The sequence below is a fragment of the Diabrotica undecimpunctata genome, chromosome 4 (genome assembly GCF_040954645.1).
Source record: "Diabrotica undecimpunctata isolate CICGRU chromosome 4, icDiaUnde3, whole genome shotgun sequence".
NCBI classification, from domain to species: Eukaryota; Metazoa; Arthropoda; class Insecta; order Coleoptera; family Chrysomelidae; genus Diabrotica; species Diabrotica undecimpunctata.
The window spans coordinates 116,529,472-116,553,507 of NC_092806.1; the positions used below are offsets into that span (position 1 = coordinate 116,529,472).

The 24,036-nt window shown below is 30.9% G+C and overlaps 1 protein-coding gene across 1 annotated transcript in view; it reads left to right on the forward strand.

The window, feature by feature from the left end:
* The first annotated feature begins 4,793 nt into the window (after window positions 1–4,793).
* Window positions 4,794–24,036, forward strand: part of LOC140439892 (uncharacterized) — a 207,198-nt gene continuing 187,955 nt past the window's right edge. Inside the window, exon 1 of the mRNA XM_072530061.1 lies at window positions 4,794–5,109. Coding sequence (XP_072386162.1) covers window positions 4,794–5,109 — 316 coding nt within the window. The remainder of the gene's footprint in view (window positions 5,110–24,036) is intronic.

Genomic DNA, 24,036 nt, shown 5'->3' on the forward strand with positions numbered 1-24,036 from the left:
ACGTTTTGTCTATAACAGCCCGTTTGGGTTTTTAAAAATATATACCTTTTACAAAGGATTTTTAATAAATTTTTTAATTACATATTAGATCAAAAAACGTTGGAAATACTGAAAAACAATATTTCACAATTATTATTTAATCGTGATGACTAACATAATATCATTTCTTCAATGGAATGCGCGGTTAATTAAAACAAATAAAGGTTATTTAGAAAAATTTCTGTATGACAATAAAAAAGATACAGGACTTATAGCAGAAACATGGTTAAAGAAAAGTAACTTTATTATCTTTACGGGTTATAATATCTTTAAGAATGATAGGGATGATGGATATGGCGGTGTCACTTTTGAAAAAAAAAAAAAAATTTTTTATAATAGTCCTACTTTTCATCCAATTAATGACGTAATGTGTAATAGCATATCAATTAAAATTAAAACCGGTAAAAAGATTAACATTTATTCTATTTATGTAAAACCAAATCTCAAAATTACGGTAAATGAATGGAAAAAGTTTTTTAATAGTATGGAAAAGCCTTTTATAATTGGTGGTGATTTTAATAGCCACAATTATGTTTGGGGTTGTAGTACTGTAGACACTATAGGTAAAAATCTGTTAGAAGCTATTGAGGACTGTAATCTCGTACTTTTAAATAAAGGCAAAGAAACTTTGCGGCGTAGACCTAGTAGTATTATTAAATCGGCAATAGACCTTACAATATGCTCAGCAAATATTAGTCGTTGTTTTGATTCGGATGTTGTGGACAATACTTTAGGATCAAATCATTTTACTGTTGTTATAAAGTCAAATATTAATGTCAATAAAGCTAAATGTGTTAATACAAAATTACAAAGGAATATAAATAAAGTGGACTGGTCTCTTTTCTCTTCTATCACTGATAATTTCATGGAACTTGATAATAATTCAAGTAACCAACAATTTTTAAATAAATTAAACGAATATTGTAAAATATGTATACCGGAGAAAAGAACAGGGACTAATCCACAATTTAGGAAAACTTGGTGGAATGACAATTGTAAAAAGGTTATTCAAGAACAACAACTTGCTTTACGCAAGTTTAAATTACAGTCCAATATACAAAATTATATAAATTATAATAAATGTGTGGCAGAAACCAAAAAAGTTATATTAAAGAGTAAGCGTAATGCATGGAGAAATTTTTGTGTAACATTAAACAAAAATACACCAATAAAAATATCTGGAATCAAGTCAAACGTTTACAAAATGAGTACAAAAAAGAAAATGGGTTACGGAGTTTTTGAGAAAATTATGTCCAGATAATATATTTTTAAAAATTAATGCAATGGAAAGGAAAAACTCTAGTCATCCACTTTCAGTGCCATTTAGTTTATATGAATTAGAAATAAGTCTTAAGAACAAGAAAAACACTTCTCTGGGAATAGATAATATACATTATATTACTGGAACGGAATTCTGATTTGGCAGAATCTCATAGAGGTATTTTATTAAGCTCCTTAAAAGAATGATAAAACTTAGGCTCAAAAGATGGTTAGAAAAAAAATAATAAAATATTACACACACAATTTGGATTTCGAAAAAATAATTCTTCTGCGGAAGCAGTGAGCCACTTGGTAACAGATATAAATTTAGCGTTTACATCAAATTCTTCAGTAATAGAAACTATATAACAAAATGACACAAATAGGTCTTCCCGAATATTTCTGCCAAAAAATAATAAAATTATATGACTAGAAAAATTTATATATCGGTAAATGGTAACACAATTGGTCCAAGGCTAGCGATGGAGGGTTTACCTCAAGGAGGAATATTGAGCCCGTTGTTATATTTAATTTATACTGCTGATCTAGTAACAAATTAAGACTTAACAAGAATTTATTAAGAATTATTTATCAAGAATACATTAAAATAGAAAAAACAGTCAAATCCATTGAAGAAGGAGTCAAACATATTAAAACAAGGAGTGAATTACGTGGACTAAATATCTCTGATTCCAAAACTAAATTATGTATTTTTACAAGAAAATGAAAAGAAATACCTAACTACATCTTAATAAACAATCCTATCCAGTGCAAGGTTATGTTAAATATTTGGGTATTACATTTGATAGACAGCTTCTCTGGAAAGAACATATAGACAATATAGGTAAAAAAACAGAAAAGGGAATAAATCTTCTTCCATTCGTGTCACACCCACGATGGGGAGCAGATCCAAATATTTTTTTGTTATTATTGAAAAATAATATAAGAGCTATAATCGACTATGGATCAATATTATACAGTGACGCATCACAGTGTCATTTAAGCAAAATAGACAAAATCGTTAATAAATGCCTTATATTGTGTATAGGAGTCCTTAGTAACCTACAAGTCGAATGCTGTAAAATGCCAATGCATATAAGACGAAAAAAACTTGTCATCAGACTTTTAGTTAGATTGTACAAGAAAAAGTCAAGTTTAAGATCCAAAATACGCCAGCTGTTCTTAGCAGACTTAAAAGAGAAATATTGGATAAAAAAGAAAACTCTAAATATATTATATTTCTATTCAAAAATGACAATATATGCAAAACACCTATATAAATATGATATAAACCCAAATGACAATATTGACTTTAATTCTCTGGAACAAGTTCAGGTATACTTGTTAACGGACTACAGCAATTTGCCTTTACATTTAAGAAAATTAATGTTTATATCTGACAATTCGTAATTGTTCAAAGATTGTTATATGCTATATAACATATATGCAAAAGTATCGAAGGTGTGGGATGTGCATACTGGGATAACAATAATAAAAACAGTAAAATGTTTAAACTCAATTCCATCATAAGTATATACACAGCTGAATTAATAGCGATAGTGGAAGCACTAAAATATTTATCTAATATAAATCATTCAAAGTTTATAATTTATAGTGATAGCAAAAGTTGTTCAAGTAAAATTAGTGCCATAAACCCTAAGTCAAAAGTAAATTACATTGAATTATGTATAATAAATAAAATTAAATAACTTCAGCAACAAGTCAAAACTGTTAAGTTGTCATAGATTAAAAGCCACCGTGGAATAACTGGAAATGAAATAGTAGGCGAATTGGCAAAAAACGCGGTGACACAAGGAGTATTAACTCATTATCTTTGTACGTCTAGAGATATAGAATCAGAAATATCCAAAGAGCTTAAGAAAGAATGAAAAGAAAGCTATATTAATGGGAATATAAATACAGGAAACCATTACAGAGCAATCAGAAACCTTATTACGATTAAATATTGGTTTTCGAAAATGGAGTCGATAAACAATATAACAATAACTATATGCAGAATGAGATTTAACCACTGTCTTATACCATCATGTATGTTTAAAATGAATCTCGCTGATAGTCCACAATGTACTTGTGATCAGATGGGTAACCTACAACATAAAATTTTGGACTGTTCTCTTATATCTAATAAGGTTAATAATTTTTTAAATTTGCGGTATTTTTTGATCGATGTCCTTCATCCCATTAATTTAAATTATTTATTAACATTAGAAAAAAATGAGTTTTTATATAAATTTGATTGTATAAACATGTTTTAAATATTGTAATTGTAAACAACTTGTATTACAACTCAAATTGTAATTGTAAATAATAGAGTAAGTATTTCTTTCTAATTTGTTAGAATTTAAAAAAAAATATAAAAAACAATAGAAAAATAAAAAAAAATATAAGAAATCAATAACAAATAAATAATAAATAAAAAAAAAATAAAAAAAAGAGAAAAATGAGGAACTTGGAGTCCATAGTAAAGTATCTATTGAATTAATTAACTAGCTGCAAATGAGTTTGCTGTAGATCAATACTAGTAATAGATTTAGGATAAGATTATATACGAAACAATGACTAATGAAAAAATGAGTAAAAATTGTAAGATTGGCGAATGGCTTCAAATTGTAATACAAATATTCATAACAAAGTACAATGCTTATTTAAACTAGTGTTGTTTTAAAAGAATTTAAAGTACAGATAATAAAACAATATCATGAGTTACTGATCGCCGTAGTTAAGAAGCTGTCTTCATTTAATTTATAGATCTATAAACGTAGTAAATCAATCATCCCCTATAAAATTTATGCTCAGTATGACCCTACTATAAATTTTAAATGATTTGGATTATCTCAAATTTTACGATATAATTAAACTACTTTTCTCCTTCCCGTCCTTAAAACTCACGAAATGACTTTCGATCCACCAAAAACAAGAAATCACACACCTCTACAACTGTTGAGTGTTGATATATAAACACTAAAAGGAAAACAGATAAGATCAGAATGCAAATTTAATTCAACATCCAAGAAACATTTTAATATTCCCTTCATATGTGCGATTGTGTCACAGAAACTGAACCCCACAAACCCTACAGTCGCGTGCTTCTCACCCCCGTGACGTCACTGCCTCCAGCCAACCCTTAGCGAGGGTTCAAACGAGGCTCGGCAACGATTCGCCGAAGTAGTTGTCATGGCATTAGCTCCGCCCGCTCGCACAGCATCCTACGACCCGTTTTCATGATTTCATCCCCATTTTCCCGGCACACTGAGTTTTTCCGATCCTCCCCTAAACTTGGTCGTTATTGAATTAAGCTTATCATTTGATTTCAGTCATAGACTTGAGAGTCACTGTTGTGTTTCTAAAAAACTCTCGTGAATCTAAACCGCGTCATAATTTAATATTAAAACTTTTATTCGATTAGAAATAGCACCCCTTTTTTTTAGTCCATAACACCAGCCGCGTGGTAATTTCGACGATTTCGCGCCAAAATGGACTATTCGTACCTTAACCAAGCCAGCTTCGATTCGTCATGCCTTCAAGGTACTACCATGGATCCTACCGGCTTGACAAACATGCCATGTTCTTATGGGGATCTGACTTCTTGCAGTCAGATGTCTCAAGCAGCATACAGGTATACCGCTGCCGCCGCTTCCATGGCCAGGTCTTACAATCCTAGTTCTGGGGGGCCCATGGGGGTACACCATCCTGTTACTGCGGGGTCACAATGTGCTGTTATGGGGTCGCGATCCCACGTGCAAGATGTGCATAGAGCGGCGATGTTTCCGTCGTCAATGAACCTGCAAAGTAAGTATAAACATGTGTTTTTAAAATTAATTTGTTTTTGGCAATGGTTCGTTGCTAAATTCATTTGGAACAATTCGTTAAAAATTTTAATAGTTGATTATATTAAAATTCAAATTCTTTAATTTAGCAATACTGGTTCTTATTATTTTTTTCCACGCTTTCTAAATATTGGTGTGTTTTTGTTTAAAAACTATATTTCTCCATTTTTATTCTCTTTAATTGTACCTGCTCTCTTTTGGGTTTCTAACATTTTCTTTTTTAACTTTTATAATATCTTCTTCAGTCTTATTACCGTTTGTCGTGTTATCCCCAGTTTTTTCTATATTTTTAAATAGTTTAAATTTTATTTCCTCTATATTTATCAACAAACTTTCGAGTCAATAGGGGCACGTGCGTCTTTTGATCAATTGTTTCATACTCGTATTATTTGGTTTATTGTATAACTATATACAGTTTTATCTTTATCGTCAACTGTAGGCTAATTAATTAGTTAATACACAAACAGGAAATATATAGCAACATTTTAAAAATATTTTAAAGTAAAAATTCAGGTTAAGTTACTGTATACCAAAGAAAGATCAAAGTGGGTATTCATTAATTATTATTAAGAAGTGGAATTATTTATTTTTAATTTACATATATTATATTAACGACTACCATTATTTTTATCTCTAACAATTACTTATTAAGTTGTAAATCTTCGTTTTGAAGCATTTGTTTTTATGTTGTAGAATGTGTTAATTACCCGTAAAATTGTTTTAATTTACCTGATTTATCTGAAAACAAAAACATTATTTTATTGAGATTAATTTCATGTGAATAATATTAAATAAAAACATACATTTTTGGTTCATTTTGATAAATATCTTTTTGATGTATCTAAACAATGTTTGAAATATTATTATCAACAGTTTTGGAATTGTAGCTTATAACATTATGTTATCAAAATATTTTAAAATTTAGCAAAAACACTGCATTATACGTTTCGAAATACAAATTTAATGAATTTTCAATAAACCTTCCGACGGCATACAAACAGCGGTAGTAACTATAGACAGAAGGAAAAGTTTTTTTAATTACAATTGTTATAAAAGATTTTTTTACAAGGTTATTATATTGTTTTTTTATAATATTTTATATTTTACAATATACTTTTTACCAATAATGTTTAAAGAAAATTTTAGTGCTATCAGCTATTTTATTGCAAAAGTTTTCTTATTCGTATTTTTAAAAGATTATTTCTTCAATCATAAAACCACATAAAATGTTTATGTATAATTAATACATTTTAATACTTTCATGTTTGATTTTACTTTTTAGATAATAAATAATTTAAAACAAAATTTTAGTTGAGTGAAAACTATTAGCTTATCTAGTTTGAGTATACTGATAAACAAAAATAAAAATTCTATATAATATTTTTGTGAAGATTAGTTTAAAAAAAATTATTATTCTGTTATATTAAAAAAATTTAATTTTTATTGAAAAAAAAAAATGAAAAATATATGATTGTGGTTTTATACCTTCACACTAAAGTCATCTTCAAAATTTACATACGAGGGTTGAAGCCAAGTATTTTCTTTTTGTATTCATTTGGTTCCTTATTGTCATCGTTTTTATTGTCAACGTAAGATAGCGTTCAGCTTAAGCATAAAAACATGTATATGATTAACAATTACAATGTTATATAAGTTTGAAAAATTTATGTAACCTACATGATTTGCTATTTATGATTTTTTGTAATTATTTGACTGTTTTCAAGATTTTTTTCAAATGTATATTTCAAAAGTCTTGTTAATAAATCCGTTTGTGAGAATCAAATTGGATGTATCATTGCAAAGACCCAAATTTAAATACCTGCTTTTCAGATTGTGAAAACATAAATATTAGCAATACACAACCAAAAATTGCAATATCACCAGATGTTCTCTATTTGTTTCCTTTAATATTAGTTGGTTGATTATATCCAAATATTACTAATACATTATATATATATTTTTAAAAGGGCTTTATTATGTAACTTATTAAGAATTTCAATCTTCTTTTTAATCTTCTTTTCACATAGATCATAGACAAGTCATTTCATTTTTTATAAGTTTTTAGAGGTATATTTTCGCGTTATTTTGTACAATTTTTTACAATGCTTTCATTATGGATTTGAAAACATTTCCATAGATTTTTTTGTTACATTTTTTGTAAATTGATAAGATATATTTAATTCAGTTTATGTCAATTTATCTCGATTTTCCTTCCTTCTTTTTCTGGTCAAGTACGTTTTTAATATTTAGGCATTCTTTTTACTTTTGACAACTAATAGCTCCTTTCATAAGTTGTTTTTTTAAGCAAATATTTCATGATAATATACTTTTTTTACTGATCCCGGTCACAACTGTCAAGTAAATTTAATAATTCAGTTTATGCTACTTTGCCCAAATTTTGACTTTGACTGGAAGTTACCAAATACCTCCACGTGCTCATAGCCAACATTAATTTAATTGTAACTTTAAGTAAAATTTTTAATGTAGTTTATTAACAAAAAAATTGCCTTACTTAAAACAAAGGTTTAAATATTTTAGTCGTTTATAGTTAAGTATTTACAAATGGAAAGGTTTTAATGAAAGTGACTGCAAGGGATATTTTTTTAAAATAATAATAATTTTTTTGTGAATATTATGTTTTATGTGAATTTGAAAGAAAGAATATTATTTACATTATATATATATATATATATATATATATATATATATATATATATATATATATATATATATATATATATATATATTAAGTATTTACAAATGGAAAGGTTTTAATGAAAGTGACTCCAAGGGATATTTTTTTCAAATAATAATAATTTTTTTGTGAATATTATGTTTTATGTGAATTTGAAAGAAAGAATATTATTTACATTATATATATATATATATATATATATATATATATATATATATATATTTATAAATATATATATATATATATATATATAATGTAAATAATATTGTAAATGTCAAATTTCAATAAACGCTTTATTTCCTGGTAATACGGGAGCAATCTTAATCTGAATTTATTAATAATAAATTATATATATATATATATATATATATATATATATATATATATATATATATATATTTTCATTTAACAAAAACTATAACAAAACGCTATCTGTATTATTCTAATTATAAAAACCATATCTGGTGTTTCCAAAACTGTTTACGATAGTTTTAATTAAGCGTTGTACCAAGAAGTCTTTGTCAATCAAATAAGTTTTTTATCTTCTGAAATTATATTTTATTATATTTGATAATACAAATAAATAATTTTTTATTAAAAATCTAGTTCTTTTAAAATTCATAATTACTGTAAGTATAGTCCCAATTTTTAAAAAAGTATGTGTGTAAGAAATGAATTTTCTGCTATTTATTCCAAAATAGACATAACTTATAACTTTCAAGTTAGGCATCTACTTCTTTTTGAATATAAATTATAGTTTGGCGGAAGTTTAGATGTGCAGACTAGTCCTATTAGGATGAAACCCCTCACTACCGCATCCTCTTCTTTCCCCTTCGCCGGCCGATTCACGTATTCGTAAACTACACCACCGCCATCTTCCGCTGTCCAAGTGACACATACGGCACTGTGCGACTTGCACCTCGAAAACACGCACAAATCATTAGAAATGGAAAAACGCGAGAAAGATGAATAAAAATTTTTTAACTCGGGGTTAAAACATCTCGACCGCCTGCTTGGAGAAGACTGACGAGTGCCGAAGTCCTGGAGAGGTTCTTTTTCTCATTCCCGGCATTATAAGACCATAACTCAGTTGTGCTGGCTAACAAGGTTATACTTCGGCCTTAACTCCACTACAGCAACGCCCCACTACCGTTTAAATTAAATAATTTAATAGCAGAGAAAGTTTATTGTGAATAGTCTAGTTTAGGGCTCTTCTGCTTTTCTTAGAACAGAGAGGAAGAATATAAAATGGCTTCTCTTCCGTTATCTTTTGTTCGCACTTCCGTGTGGAATCCTGTGTGAAAATCACTGGCGGGATAAACTTATTATTACACTGTCGAGAACTGGAATTGTTTATTGAAGATTTATTTAGTCACATTGATTTTAATCAACTATTAAGCTAGAACTACGTTTTAATTATATTAATTATCTACACATAAATAAATACGAAATCTTAAACCTTTTTGTAAACACCAGCAAGTTTGTTTGCTGTTTGGTTCTTTTATTTCTTGTCTTTTTTTAAAAAAAATTCCTTCTTTAGTACTTTGATATCACTTTAAGACTTAAAAAAGAGTGATATGTGTTTGTACACACTTATGATAAATGAAAAAATGAAAAAGAAAAGTATTTTGAAGTGTGCGAAAAATTTAATTCCTAGCTGAGCGATTTCAGAAGCCAAAAGCACTCAGCAAGAAATAATACACAGTTAAAATTTACTTTTCTTTTCCATTCTTTTACTTTATAATTTTCTCTTCCAATTATGACTTCCACTTTGTTTTAATGCATTACTGACAACGTCTTCTTCTATCTTCTTTCTTTTCGTTGTTCAGAGTTTTATAATTTTTTTTTGTTTATTCTTTATCCCTTATATTTATTAAATCCATGTTGTTTTTACTTAGTTTTTTTCTTTAAAAAAAAAAAAGCAAAACAATATTGTAGCTGAGTGTATATTGTCATGTGTTTTAAATATTGCAAAGATATTTACGGTTTATACAATGAAAGAACATGTCAAGCATAATGATGAAGAGAGGGCATGACATATAAAAGAGATCTTGTTATTAATCGTCACAAAATACGAATTGTCCTTACCTTTAAGGCACGCCAAAATCCTTTTTCTTCATTCTTCTTCTTAATAGATAAAGTCCATGTTTAATCCTTGTATCCTTTAGACAGTTACATCATGATTTTTGGATCGACCATCGCTTCTTCACCCTATTGTCGGTTTGTTTTGAGATATTTTTAATATTGTGTTTTGCGCCATTCTAATAATATGTTTATTCCAATCCATGCTTTTTTGTACTCCAGATATGTTTACCAGATCTATTTTGCAATAATTTCTAATGTTTTTACTTCATTCTCTATAATAGTTTTTCCTGTTGTAAATATGTCTTCTTCTTTTTAAAGTGCTCTCTTCTCAATGCCGGTTGGCTACTACAATTGCAAACTCTTCTCTGTCTTCAGCTGTCTTTATCAGATGTTTAAAATTTAGCCCTTTCTATTGTCGGATGTTTCTTAGTCACGACAGTCTTTTCTCCTATTTTACTCTTTCTCTCGATCGTTCTTTTCATTAATAGTTGATCCTATTGGTACTTATCATTTCTCAGTATGCGGCCTAGATATGATGTATTTTTAACTTCCACTGTGTTAAAAAGTTTTTGTTCCTTGCCTCTTCTACGCAGTACTTCTTCGTTTAAGGTATGCGAGTTCCAATAATATAGCAATCTTTTAAATTTTTCGAAAGTTTTTCTGGCCTGTTTTGCAAGGTTAAGGTACGTTTTGGTATTTTCGGATTGACATTACTTTGGTTTTCTTACTGTTTATTTTCATATTAAATTGCTCGATCAAGTTGCTTGTGATGCAAATGGATTAATTGAATCACAACGTCTTCTGTCCCTTCAGACTATCAGTGAGACATCAGTTAATAAGTAAGTTTAGCCACTTACGAGGTTTAACAACCTTTGCTTCACATAATAAAACTTAAATAATATTAAAGTATAATGACATAAATGATTAAAGATTTATTTAAAAGGGAACACTTTGATACTCCATTCGAAAGTGTTAAACTACATGTGTGTTACTAACTGTAAGGTGTTATGTCTTCTACTGATAGCACAAAATCTTGCAACTGAATTCTATCAAAGGCAAATGCTATTCTTAAATTTTCAAAACACAGGAATGACGCTCTATTCTATTTAACAGATTTTTCTGGAATTTGTCAGGTAAAAGTCCAGCGTCCGTACATGATCTTCTAGATCTAAACCATGGGTATTTTTCTGCTATTGTTACAAAAGTATTTATTTCGTTAGTTATCACAATGTTAGTCAATTGTAAAATGTATTTTATCTGGTCCTGTTAATTTTCTGCTTTTTAATTAGCTTAGTGCTTTGCCGACTTACTCAATGTTAATTTTTTGTATCCTCATTTAATTTATTACTCGATGTTAACAGTCGTTATTCGATTGCATTTTCTTTAAACAAGTCTGTTGGATTTCCCAAGATATGGTGCCATGAAATTATCATCCCAATTCTCAAAACCAAAAACCTAAAGACGATTACATGTCGTATCATCGAATCTTCTTGACATGCAGTATATACAAACTCATGGAAAAGATTATGAGTAACAGACTAGTATAGCATTAACAAAACCTCAAGTTACTGCCCCCCTATCAAAGTGGTTTTCGTAAAGACAAATCCACTACCGACAACCTAGTATTGCTTGAGTCTGAAATCCATTAAGAATTTTTACATAATCAATACTTGCGAGCTGTCTTTATTGATATCAATAAAGCTTTCGACACTGCATGGAAATATAATATTTTAAAAACATTACAAAAATGTAAAATTGAGGGTCACACACTAGCTTTTATACAAAATTTTTTAACTCATAGACACATTGAAGAAAGACAGAATAGTTAAAATTCCAGTTCAAGATCTCTTAAAAATGGAATTCTGCAAGATTCCAACATTATTTCTGATTGCAATAAATAACATTTTGGACGAACTGATATTTCCGATTAAATTCAATCTACGAGGTCTGGCTATTAACTAACGAGACAAATATAAATAATTGAAGGCGTCCTAGAGGGGAAGAGCGGGAAACGAATGCAGCATTGGATAGCTGGAAGTGTCTACTCTTTCAGTACGAAAACACGTTTTTGTCCCTGTAGTAGTATTTTTTCTGCAGAGGTTAGAAAAGAACGTGTTTTTTTCTCGTGCCGATAACAATGTGTGACGAAAAATATGAGCAAAGGATTAATGTGAAGTTTCTCGTTAAATTAAAAAAAACTCCGACTAAGTACTATAATTTGTTGAAAAAGGCCTATGGTGAGAATTCTCTATCTCGTGCGCGTGTTTTCAAATGGTATAAACGGTTTTCTAAAAGTCGAGAGAGCGCTGAAGATGACCAACGTCCAGGTCGACCTGTGTCTGTTTCAACTTCGCAAATAGTGACCAAAATAAATAAAATTGTACGCAGAGATCATCGTATAAGCATTCGGATGATTGCTGAGACTGTAAACGCCAATAAAAAAACTGTCAGAAAAATTTTACATGACGAACTGAACATGAAAAAAGTCTGTGCGAAGTTGGTCCAAAAAAATTTATGAAATTGAATTAATGAAAAACATCATCACTTGCGATAAAACCTGGATATTCATATACGATGTTGAAACTAACCCACAATCCATGCACTGGAAAACTCCTGCATCGCCAAGAATGGAAAAAGCAAGGATGTCGAAATCAAAATTTAAAGCCATGCTAATAATTTTTTCGACATTTACGGCATCGTGATGACTAAATAAGTTCCAGGGGGTCAAACTGTAAACCAAACTTACTATTTGAAAGTTTTGCCGTGGATCTTGCACCAGGACAACACACCTGCCCATAACGCGCTGTCTGTGAATCGTTATTTAGCCGCTAGAGGCATTCCAGAGCTCGAACACCTGCCGTACTCGCCTGATTTAGCACCCTGTGACTTTTTCCTGTTTCGGAAGATCAAGTCTGCCTTAAAAGGAATCAGGTTCGAGTCGATGGAACATTTGAAGCGAAAAACAACGGAGCTCCTAAAAGCTTTAACAAAAGAAAACTTCCAGCATTGCTTTGACCAATGGAAAAAACGAATGGAACGGTATGTGGCGAGAGAAGGGGAATATATTGAACGAGAGCATTCGATTGTAGAATAATTTTTAAAATAACACTCTTTTTCGTAAGTAGTCTCGTTATTTAATAGCCAGATCTCGTATACGCAAATGACTTGATTATCTACCACAAAAGCAGAAGTGCGTGTACATAATATTCAGCAAACAAAAAAATATAAAAAATATTATTTTAACTTTAAATGGACATACTCTAGCAGAAAAAAAACGAAATAAATTGTCTGGGATTAACTCTAGATTGCACCCTAAACTGGAAAAGCCATATAAATACTTTGCAAAAACAACGTCAACCTAGAATTAGTCTTTTAAAAATTCTCTAAAACCGTACGTGGGGGGCAGTAAGAAGAACCCTACTAAACTTACACCAATCACTTTTAGACTACGGTGCAATAAGTTACGATACTGCCAAAAAAAATAAAACCTAATTAAAATAACATCACTTAGAATTGTACTTGGGGTATTTAAAACAAGCCCAACCAGTAGCCTTCAAGTATTAGCTAACAAATTACTTTTACACTTACGACGGCAATAATTGTCACTAAATTAGATAGCTCGAGTATCATCCAATCATCAAAATTCTGTGCACTCAAATATTTTTAAACCTAAATTTATCAGTAACCATAAAAATACATGAAACATTAAAATACAGTGGTTACGACTGTGAGCAGTTAAATACTATCATAAAACCAATTCAACCTAGTCCCCCATGGTCAACTAGTCTTCCAAATGTCCATACATCTTTTACTTGCTATCCCAAAACATCCACTAACTCAACAGAAATACACCAATTATTTCATGAAATAATATCCTTATATCCAAAGTCTGAACATGTCTACACTGATGCATCAAAAACTCAAATCAGGGTTAGCAACGACTTACATACATGGAGCAGACAAATTTAAAATATGCCTCCCTTTGAATTGTAGCACATTTACTGGAGAAGCACTGGCTATTTTGGAACTTTGGTACAAAAAGTTTGCAGAAGAAGATCTGCACCTCATTACATTATAATATCTGACTCTTTAAGTACACTACAGCAACTACATCCATCAAATGAAATTATAATGCTAATAAAAAATAAACTCATGTTAATATCAACAAAAAATATATGTCTCTATCGAAAAACATATTACCAATTTATGGCAGAATAACAGGAATTATCTTCTTCTTCTTCTTACGATGCCTATCCGTTCCGGATGTTGGCGATCAACATGGCTATCCTAACTTTGCTTGCTGCTATTCTGAATAGTCCGGTTGTCGATGTATTATACATTCTGCTGGAATTTTACATTCAACAAATTAAAAGATGTTCGAGAAACTGTCGGCACCACTTTACCACTTCCACCCAAATGTAGTAAGCAAGTAATAGTAACTCGATTACAATTAGGACATACTGTAACAACCCATATCCGCTTAATATACAAAAAATCCATTTTTTTCTGCTACAACTGCAATATCCTGATCACTGTTAAACATATCCTGTTTGACTGCCAAACATACATCCACGAAAGAAAAAAAAATATCCTCACTATCAACATGAAGGATCTACTAAGCTGCCAGTTCAACCAAATACTGAAATATTTAAAAAGTATTAAATGTTACAGTACTTAAAATAACATATTTAAATTTTATCATCATCATCATCATCATCATCCAGCCTTAATTTATCACTTCCACTGCTGGACATAGGCCTCCCTTAAACTCCTCTATTCTTTACGATTTTGTGCTCTTTGTTGCCAATTTTTGGTGATACGCCTGATGTCGTCAGCCCAACGTGTAGGTGGTCTTCCTCTACTACGTTTGTCTGCTCTTGGCCTCCAATGTGTAATTTTGCTCGTCCATCGTGAGTCATGCATTCTCGCTACACTCTAGCTACTCTTCTCTATTTAAATTGTATACATTGTAAAAAATTGAAAACTTTTAATTTGTGTTTGTAGCCCCTGCTAATAACTCTCTAAGTAGTTGATGCAGTATTATTTTTATTTAAACAAAAAAATCTTTTGGATGTGTCGCAGTGCTCTCGTTTTATTTTATTTACTTGATGTTTCATTTACATAAATCTTCTAATATTCTATGTACCCATCTTCTTCTCGCTAGAAACCATTTTTTATTACTCTAAGTAATCGGGCGATTCTTAGTAACCCCGTTGTTTTTATTAGCCATTACCAGGATTTTTTGGGAAAATTAAACCTAGGTAGTTTCTAGTTGCCCTCCTGGATTGTGCAGTAGAGAACAAATAGTGCCCCTCTGCTGTCGAAAACGTAATAGTCATTTGGGCTGAGAATAAGCAAGTACCAACGACATTTTACTCAAAAGAATACGATAAAAAGTAAAATGTACCTTATTATCCATCAGGTGCGTCTCATAAACATTTTCTTCTACTTCTTAGCCTCCTACCGTCCATTTTTGATCATAGGCCTCTTTTAACTCATCATCTATCCATCTTATCTCTGGTCTTCCTCTTAGTTGTCTACCTTTGTAGGGTCTTCAATGTTATATTGTAGCGTTTCAACGTTGATTTTCTTATCTAGCAGTGTGGTCTGTAAAATTCCATTTGAGTTTGACAATTTTTGTTGTGATATCCTCCACTTTTGTTTTTGATCTTACCCAGCCATAAATTTTTCTATCTAATAGTCGCATACCCAACATAGCCTTTTCCATTGCTCTTTCTGTTGTGGCTAGTTTGTTTATATTTGCAATAGTTGGGGTTTGGGGTTCAGGGTTAATATCCATATGTCATGCAAGAAAGGATGCACTTTGCTCCTCAAATATTGAGATATTTTGTTCCCTTTGTTAAGTTTCAAAATTTGGCCTAGGTACATATATTCCTTGACTTGTTTTATCTTATTGCCATTTATAGTTACACATGTCGTATGTGTTTGTCATTTTTTTTTGAAGTTATAATTCTATACGCGCGCTCCACGTTGGAAATTTGTACGGGAGTGAATCGGTGAAATCATTACATATGTAAGATAATGAGTAAGAGAGAGACAGGAGATATATTTTATCTCTCTTACTCTCTCGAGAATAAAAATGTTCCTTTTGTATATATATTTAATATTATATAATATATTCTATATTATATATATATATATATATATATATATATATATATATATATATATATATATATATATAATATAATATTTATTAATATTATTATTTATGTGATATGCTTTGTATTATTTATTAAATATATTATTATAATTATTTTAGTCTTTTGTATTTTAAAATAATAATCTCAATAAATCACTGTATGACCGAGAACTGTCAATTTTGAAATACGTTTGTGTCATGTCTAATTGGCAAATATTTTACGTGTTTGGTTCATACGCTGGTGGATGTGAGTTCAAATCCCAATATGAATTTCCTTTTTTATTTTTGAAATATTTAAAAACCCCACGTTAATTTTATTAAATATATGTAATATACGCAAAAATGCTAAATTTTAAAATAAAATGAAAATTTACAACATAATCCGAGTTGTTGGTTTTGAAGTTATACTTCTATACGCGCGTTCGACTTTGGAAATTTGCACGGGAGTGAATCGGAAATTTGCACGGGAGTAACAAGCCTTGTTAGGCATGTTAAATTATAAATTAAAACTTGTAAATATCTCAAGAAAGTTCAAATGTGTACTTATAAACACAATAAACAACAATCAAATATTACATTTGTCAATGTCAGATAAATTGACAGTTGTATCACCAAACAATATTTTTTTTATTAATATTTTTATCATGGTAAATTAAACATATGCGTAAGTAAGTTACGTATATTGTGATTTTTAAATACTTATAAATATTGCATTTTAATTTGTATTGTATTATTATATTGAATTATGTTGCAGTCTATTGTATTGTATTTTTATACAAATAACAAAATTAACAATGAATTTTACTGCAGAGTATGTGTAATACTTTTTTGCATTCAAGTCCTTTTATACATATATGAAAATAAAAATATACATTTTTATTAAAATATTGATTCAATTATTCATTTACTTACTATACTCCTATTACAGGTCAAATGTTTATATACAGCAAACGATGCACCATATACCTGTATACCTAATTCTTTTTCGCTTTCTGCTCTCTCTTACCTATAGCATTACATATGTAATGATTGTGCAGATTGACTCCCATATAAATTTGTTACGACGAACGCGTGTATAGAAATATAACTTATAAAGGCAGTCCCACTAGACTGCCACACCCGTTTTTTTTCATATTCACTTTTAGGCCAATGTATTGGGAGCTGTCTGCGAGTTCCTACAGCATACACAGTTTGTAATTCTTCGAATGCGCTGTTACGTCGCCTTGCCGAACACCTCTCTTATGAAGATCGGATTTATATTTTCGTCTAGTTGTATATAAGCCTATGATTGTTAATATTGTGTTCCCACTTATACCTCGGGATGTTGATTACAGGCCGTAAGGCTAATCCAACATGCCGTAGCATTGGAGCATAGAGTGTACCTAATTTCACATTGTAGAAGCCCCTTCACTCCAACTCCATGATCTGATACTTATTCTATTATTACAATGTTGCTTATTTAACAATACGTAACTTGACATCATTACTTAAATTTGAGACACCTCGTATACATTTCAACGCTTTTCATCTTAAAGCAAAATAATATTCTATTTTTACCTGTATTTGCTCCATTTATACCATTTGCAGGAAGCGTTTTTTAAGAGATAAATAAATATTTTTTGATCATAATGATTGGATACCTCATCGAATAAAGAGTGGAAGAGAAATTTCCACAAACATAATTCAAAAAATTATCATCGAGACCGCCTCTTTCCCTTCGCTCTTCTCGAGGAAAAGAAGCAAACATTTATCTCACGAAATAGAAAGAAAATAAAGGGGAAAATGTAGTGAAGCTCGCTTTTGTTTAGGCAGATCGTTCCTCAAATTTGGCTTATCGTCTGTGAAAACACATTTTCAAGGACCTCACAACAAAATTGCCTTAATAAAATGTGTCAAACATGAAGGATTATGCAGTTAATCTTAAAACCGCAATTTGTGGCAGTTAGGACTATAGAAATTCAAAAATAATATATCTTATAGTTAGATATTAAAGAGATAAATACAGTCAGAACTATACCGAGCCAGCGATAAAACTTTAAATTAGAGTATGTTGTAAAATTTACATTTAAATAACACTAAACAAATCAGCTATATATATATATATATATATATATATATATATATATATATATATATATATATATATATATACATACATATATTCAGATCAATATCAGCAGATGACCTTTATAATTTGTCATTATTAATATGAAGGTTTTTTTCTAAAGACACTATATTCTGTATGTTAAGCTATGTATACACTGTGTGTCAGCCAAATGGAAAATAGATTAGCTAATAAATAAATGAGGGAGTATTTGAAAAAATGGTCAAACACGTCGATTAGTATTTATAGTTGCCCATTTTTTCCATAAAAACTTTTTATACGGGGTGTATCAGATACCAGTGGCCAATATCAATTTGCTTATTTTAAATAGAACATCCTGTATATTAATTAATTTTTAGATTCCTCAGATTATTTTAGACATTTTTTGAATACAATGTCCTATACCTATCTTTGACTGTTTCGGAAATATGTATTAAGTAAAATGCAAAAATTCACATTTAGAAAAGAAAATTATTTATTGGTCGAAAGTCGCTACCGAATTTGTCAAATCGAATTTGGAATTGAAAAATTTATTTGGGATAAACAAATCAAATTACTTTTAAACCATTTTACCAATCTTTTGAAATTGATCATATTTTAAGCAAGCACTACAAGACCCAACGTTCGGTGTAATATGAAGATTCCAAGTTCATTTTTAATAAACTTATTAACACTTATAAAAAACCAAAACTTCTGATTTATTTTGCAATTTTCTAAGCAACAAATAAGGATAAACATTTAAAAAATGCCATAGGATTTTATATGAAATAGCATTATTAATCTTAAATTTTTTTCCACTGCTTCACTTTTTGCTGAAAAAAAAGCAAAAATTGACCGTTTTTTGACATTAATTTGTTAATAACTAATTAAGTCCAAAAAAATTACTGCAGGAAACATATAGGTTCTTGTTACAGAGGTCCATACTACTGAAAACAACTGTCGTGTGCCTGGCTGAGTCAGTGTCATGAGAAAAATCTTATTTCCCTGGACTACTAATATAATTTACTATTTTTAGGAAATAAGCCACAATTTTACTTTAGAATTAGTTTATTTTAAAATTAAATTATTAAAAGAATTGTTTACCTAGTAACAAAAAAAATTGTTTAATTTATTAATGTTTTGTATTTTAACCCTCCATCACTCGCAGCTCAAAAAATTACGCCATCACTCGCGTGTTGAATTTTATCTAACATATGGGTATAGGTCAAATAAATGAGTCATTAGTACTTGGGTTTAACAGTAAACTTAGTCAAAGTTTATTGGCTATTATCTCACAAAAAACGATAAACTTATATTTTTGTAAAACAAAACTGCAAAAATCACAGTTAACGGAGTATTATCCGACAAATATGTCACTGAAAATGGTGTACCTCAAGGTTCTACTTTGAGTTCTACCCTCTTTCTGCTAGCCATCAATGATATTTGCTCTCATATAAAATCTCCTGTTAAATTTGCCCTATACGCAGACGACCTTATTGTATACTGCCAAGGAAAATCCACAGCTGCAACTTCATCTTTATTACAAAATTCTGTCGAGTCCCTTACTACATGGTCTGAGAAAACTGGCTTCAGGTTCTCTTCCAATAAATCCAAAATAATTAAATTTACCAGGAGATACAACAGCACAGAAATACCCAAAATAACACTAAACGGAGTAAGTTTAGAGTCAATTGATCATTACAAGTTTTTAGGACTAACTGTCGATAACAAACTCACCTGGCGACGTCATATCGATGAAATAAAAGGCATCTGTTTAAGCAGAATGAATTTGTTAAAGACATTGTCCCACCATCAATGGGGTGCCGATGAAAGTGTACTACTCAAAATATATCGAGCTATAATCCGATCCAAATTAGACTATGGTTGTATAAAAATCATGAATGTGTTGCTTGTGTGAGTCCATTTCAAAAGGTGAAAGAAATAATAAGTTAGACTTACTCACAATCAATTTAATTTAACTAATCTGACGACCGGTTTCGCTTTCTATAATATGCAAAGCATCTTCAGGTCACGATACAAAGTTAAAATGCTGAAAACAAAACAAACAAACAACTTTAATAGACGATGTTACCAATTTGTGGGTCTTACCTTGTCTGCTTAAACATTTTATTATTATTATTTTTATTCATTTATAAAACCACAGACATGTAATATTGGCATAATTACTGTAATTTATATAATTTATATCACCTACCTATGTTTTTTATCTTTATTAGACAACACCCTAATAAGGGATTATTGTTTTCAGCATTTTAACTTTGTATCGTGACCTGAAGATGCTTTGCATATTATAGAAAGCGAAACCGGTCGTCAGATTAGTTAAATTAAATTGATTGTGAGTAAGTCTAACTTATTATTTCTTTCACCTTATGGTTGTATAGTTTACTTGTCTGCATCCAATAATTTATTACAATCTTTAAACTCTGTTCACAAGACTGCTCTCCGAATTTGCTTAGGAGCTTTTCGATCCAGTCCCGCTGAAAGTCTCTATTGTGAATCTCATGAACTCCCCCTTTACATCCGGAGGCAGCAACTACTCCTATCTTATGCTAGCAGAATTTCGTCGAATCCGACTAACCCTGTATTTAATCTTCTGACTTCGCCAATACCTGGACTCGTAATCTCGCCCAGATGTATACTTTCAATCCCACAGATCCTACAACCCTTGTGCCAAGACACAAAATTATCTCAAACAATTGCATCTATAAAAACAAAATCCCCGCCATGGTCTAGAACACCTCCTTTTATAAACACTTCTCTCTGTAAATTTAATAAGCAACAAACAAATAATATCTTTTTTTGACAAGCTTTCAAAGATATTGTGAATACATCCCACTATGATAAGGTGCTTTATACCGATGCATCCCGAAACGCAAATGGAGTTGGCTGTTCTGTCACTACAGTTGATACAGTGCTGCGACAATACCGAATATCAAACGAATGTAGCGTATTTTCAGGAGAACTCTTTAGTATTTCAAAAGCTCTCGAGTTCCCTTTTGACAATCATTAAAGTGTAGCTCTGTGTACCGATTCCTTATCCGCAATTCAATCGTTAAAAAATATTTACAATCAACATAATTTAGTACAAAAAATATTAGAATCGATCCATCTCCTCACTTCCCGAGGGACTTCAATAACAATAATATGGGTGCCTTCTCATATCGGCATCCAAGGAAATGAGATGGCTGACAGCGCTGCAAAAGAAGCATCTACATCCAACTTACCTGTCTACAACATACAGCTCCAAGAAGATTTAAAATCAAAATTCAAAAGGAATATCCAAGACAAGTGGCAGAAACTTTGGATCACCAAAAACACAAAGCTCAGAGAAATACAACCTAATGTTTACAGCTATTTATCCCTAGCATCTCTAAACAGAAAAGAACAGATAGCAATACTAAGATTAAGAATAGGACACACACGTTTGACACACTGTCATCTTATGTCCTCTACAGACCAACAGTTATGCTCTCACTGCAACGATATTCCTATCACCGTCAAACACATCCTCACAGAATGTCAGCACTACCAGGCCACCCGCATTGCCAACAATATAACCCATAGTCTAGAAGAACTTCTGAACTGTTCAAGCCGACTCAAGAGCCTAATAGACTTTTTAAAGACTTCTCAATTGTTTAACAAAATATAACTTACATAATATTTTTATTCTTCACAATTGTAAACTTTGTATCATAACTTTGTAAGTACTATTATAAACCTTTGCTCCCGTGTCAATGACCTAAGATGTTGAGACACGTTAATTCGAAATAAAAAACTACTAGGTAAACTAAAAAAATATACACATTACCCTAGAACAAAACAAATAAGGGGATTTATTTCAAAAAAAAATGTACGCATGAGGCATAAAATTAGATTTCTTCCTCTTCTAGGCAGTGGTGGTAAGTAAAATTTGTTAAACCAGTGTGCTCTTTACATATCGGCAACTTACAGTTAGTACAATAATGTTGGGTAAACCTGTTCTTCCTTACAGAGCAAAAAGAACATCTCGGTTTTATAGTTGGAGTTGCCCCTTGAGAAACTGATGGCTTTTCTCCGGTTATATTTCGGATCCTGAGTCTCAACTGAAAAGGCAGATTTGGGATATTGGAACGTCGTTGAAGATGGGACATTAAAAGTTGCTTGCCAAGCTCCGCAATGTAGCTTCTTCGAGATATTACAATATTAGTGCTATTGTTGAAAATTATTTGGCTGTTTATAATTGAAATATTTAGTAGGCTGCAAAAAACAGTAAACGTTCAGCGATTGCTAAATCGAATCACCGAGTATTCTGCTTTCATTTTATCAACAACATCCACTCCGCCTTTTGTGAGGTTGTAATCAGTAATAATCTCTGGCTTCATGATATGCTCTTTGGTGTTTTCATCAATGAAACCCTCGCTGTGTAGTGTTGAAAGTAGTAGTACATTTTTATTTATTTTTTGGCACACATGATACAAGTACACACTTGTTTCCATTGTCACCATATGCAAACATGCTACTACATGAAGGTCTTCCTTTTATGTTTGTCAACTCAGAGGGAATTTGTTGTTTCTTTTTACGCAAAGTACCTATCGTTGTCAAGCAATGATCGTTCAATAAAGAGTTGGCTAATGGTACAGAGGAAAAGTAATTATCCGTATTTACATTTCTACCGGTTCCACTTATTGGTCTTATAAGTAATTTTACTACACTAGATGCATCGTTGGGTAGTTGATATGGCCCTTCAGGTTTTTTGCCGGGGTAAATTTCGAGATTTTGTGTGAAAAATGTTCTAGCGTTCACCAAGGCATAAATCTTGATTCCGTATTTCGCTGGCTTATTGGCTATATATTGCCTAAATTTGCATCGACCACGGAACGCTTCCAACATTACATCTATGGTTACATAGAATCCAGGAGTGTATGCAGATAAACAGTTAGTGACAAACATTTCTCGAATGGGTGCAAGATTATCAACTGCCGAATTTTCTTGCCTCTTAGTGGCGTTGTCAAATCTTACAGCTTTAACTATTTATATTTTACAATATTTTTGGTCATAGCACCCGAGAAAAACAATTTCCAGCATTCTATTTTGGCGCCTTTTGCTTTTTCTTTTACTCCAAGTAAGTTCGTAACCATATTACAAGCTTTGGCCTTACATTTGGGAGTGGGTTTCTTATGTTTCAACCATGGTGTTTTATCTTTGCCATAAAATTTTGGATAACCATCATCTTGGCCGCTTTCTTCCATGGCATCTTCAGGATCACTGGGTAGATCTTGTGTGGACTGCTCAGAATCTGTATTGTGGGTACTGTGTTTAAAACGAACATCACTTAAGTCCTTATCAGAATCTAGTGGTTCCACATCGCTCTCTATCTCTTCATACCATTTTAGTAACTGGTTGTCCATATTTATCTGCAATAAACCAAAATAGCGCTTATCATAACGGATGTTTAGCAATCTATAGGTATTTCACTAAAAATCTTACCTTTTATGATAATATTATAACTTTTCTTAAGTGATCTTTCTAAAAATCAACACAAGCCAACACTCGCGTAGTTAGATTTTTTCTAACGCTCCGACGAACGCGATCGCTCGCGTGTTAGATTTGAACTAACAACTGCAAGATAATAGGTACTCCCACCATTATTTAACATAGTTTTATACGAGTCTTCATAGGAGTATTCCTGGTTGTAGAACCCAAAAGAAGCAATATTTCGAAAATTATGGCGAAATATTTAAAAATGTTAGATTTTTTCTAACGGTGCGAGTGATGGAGGGTTAAGAACTATTTCCGAAGTGGAAATCGAAACGTTAAAACAAGCTTGTTTTAAAGTAACATTGTGGCATATTCCCAATAAAAA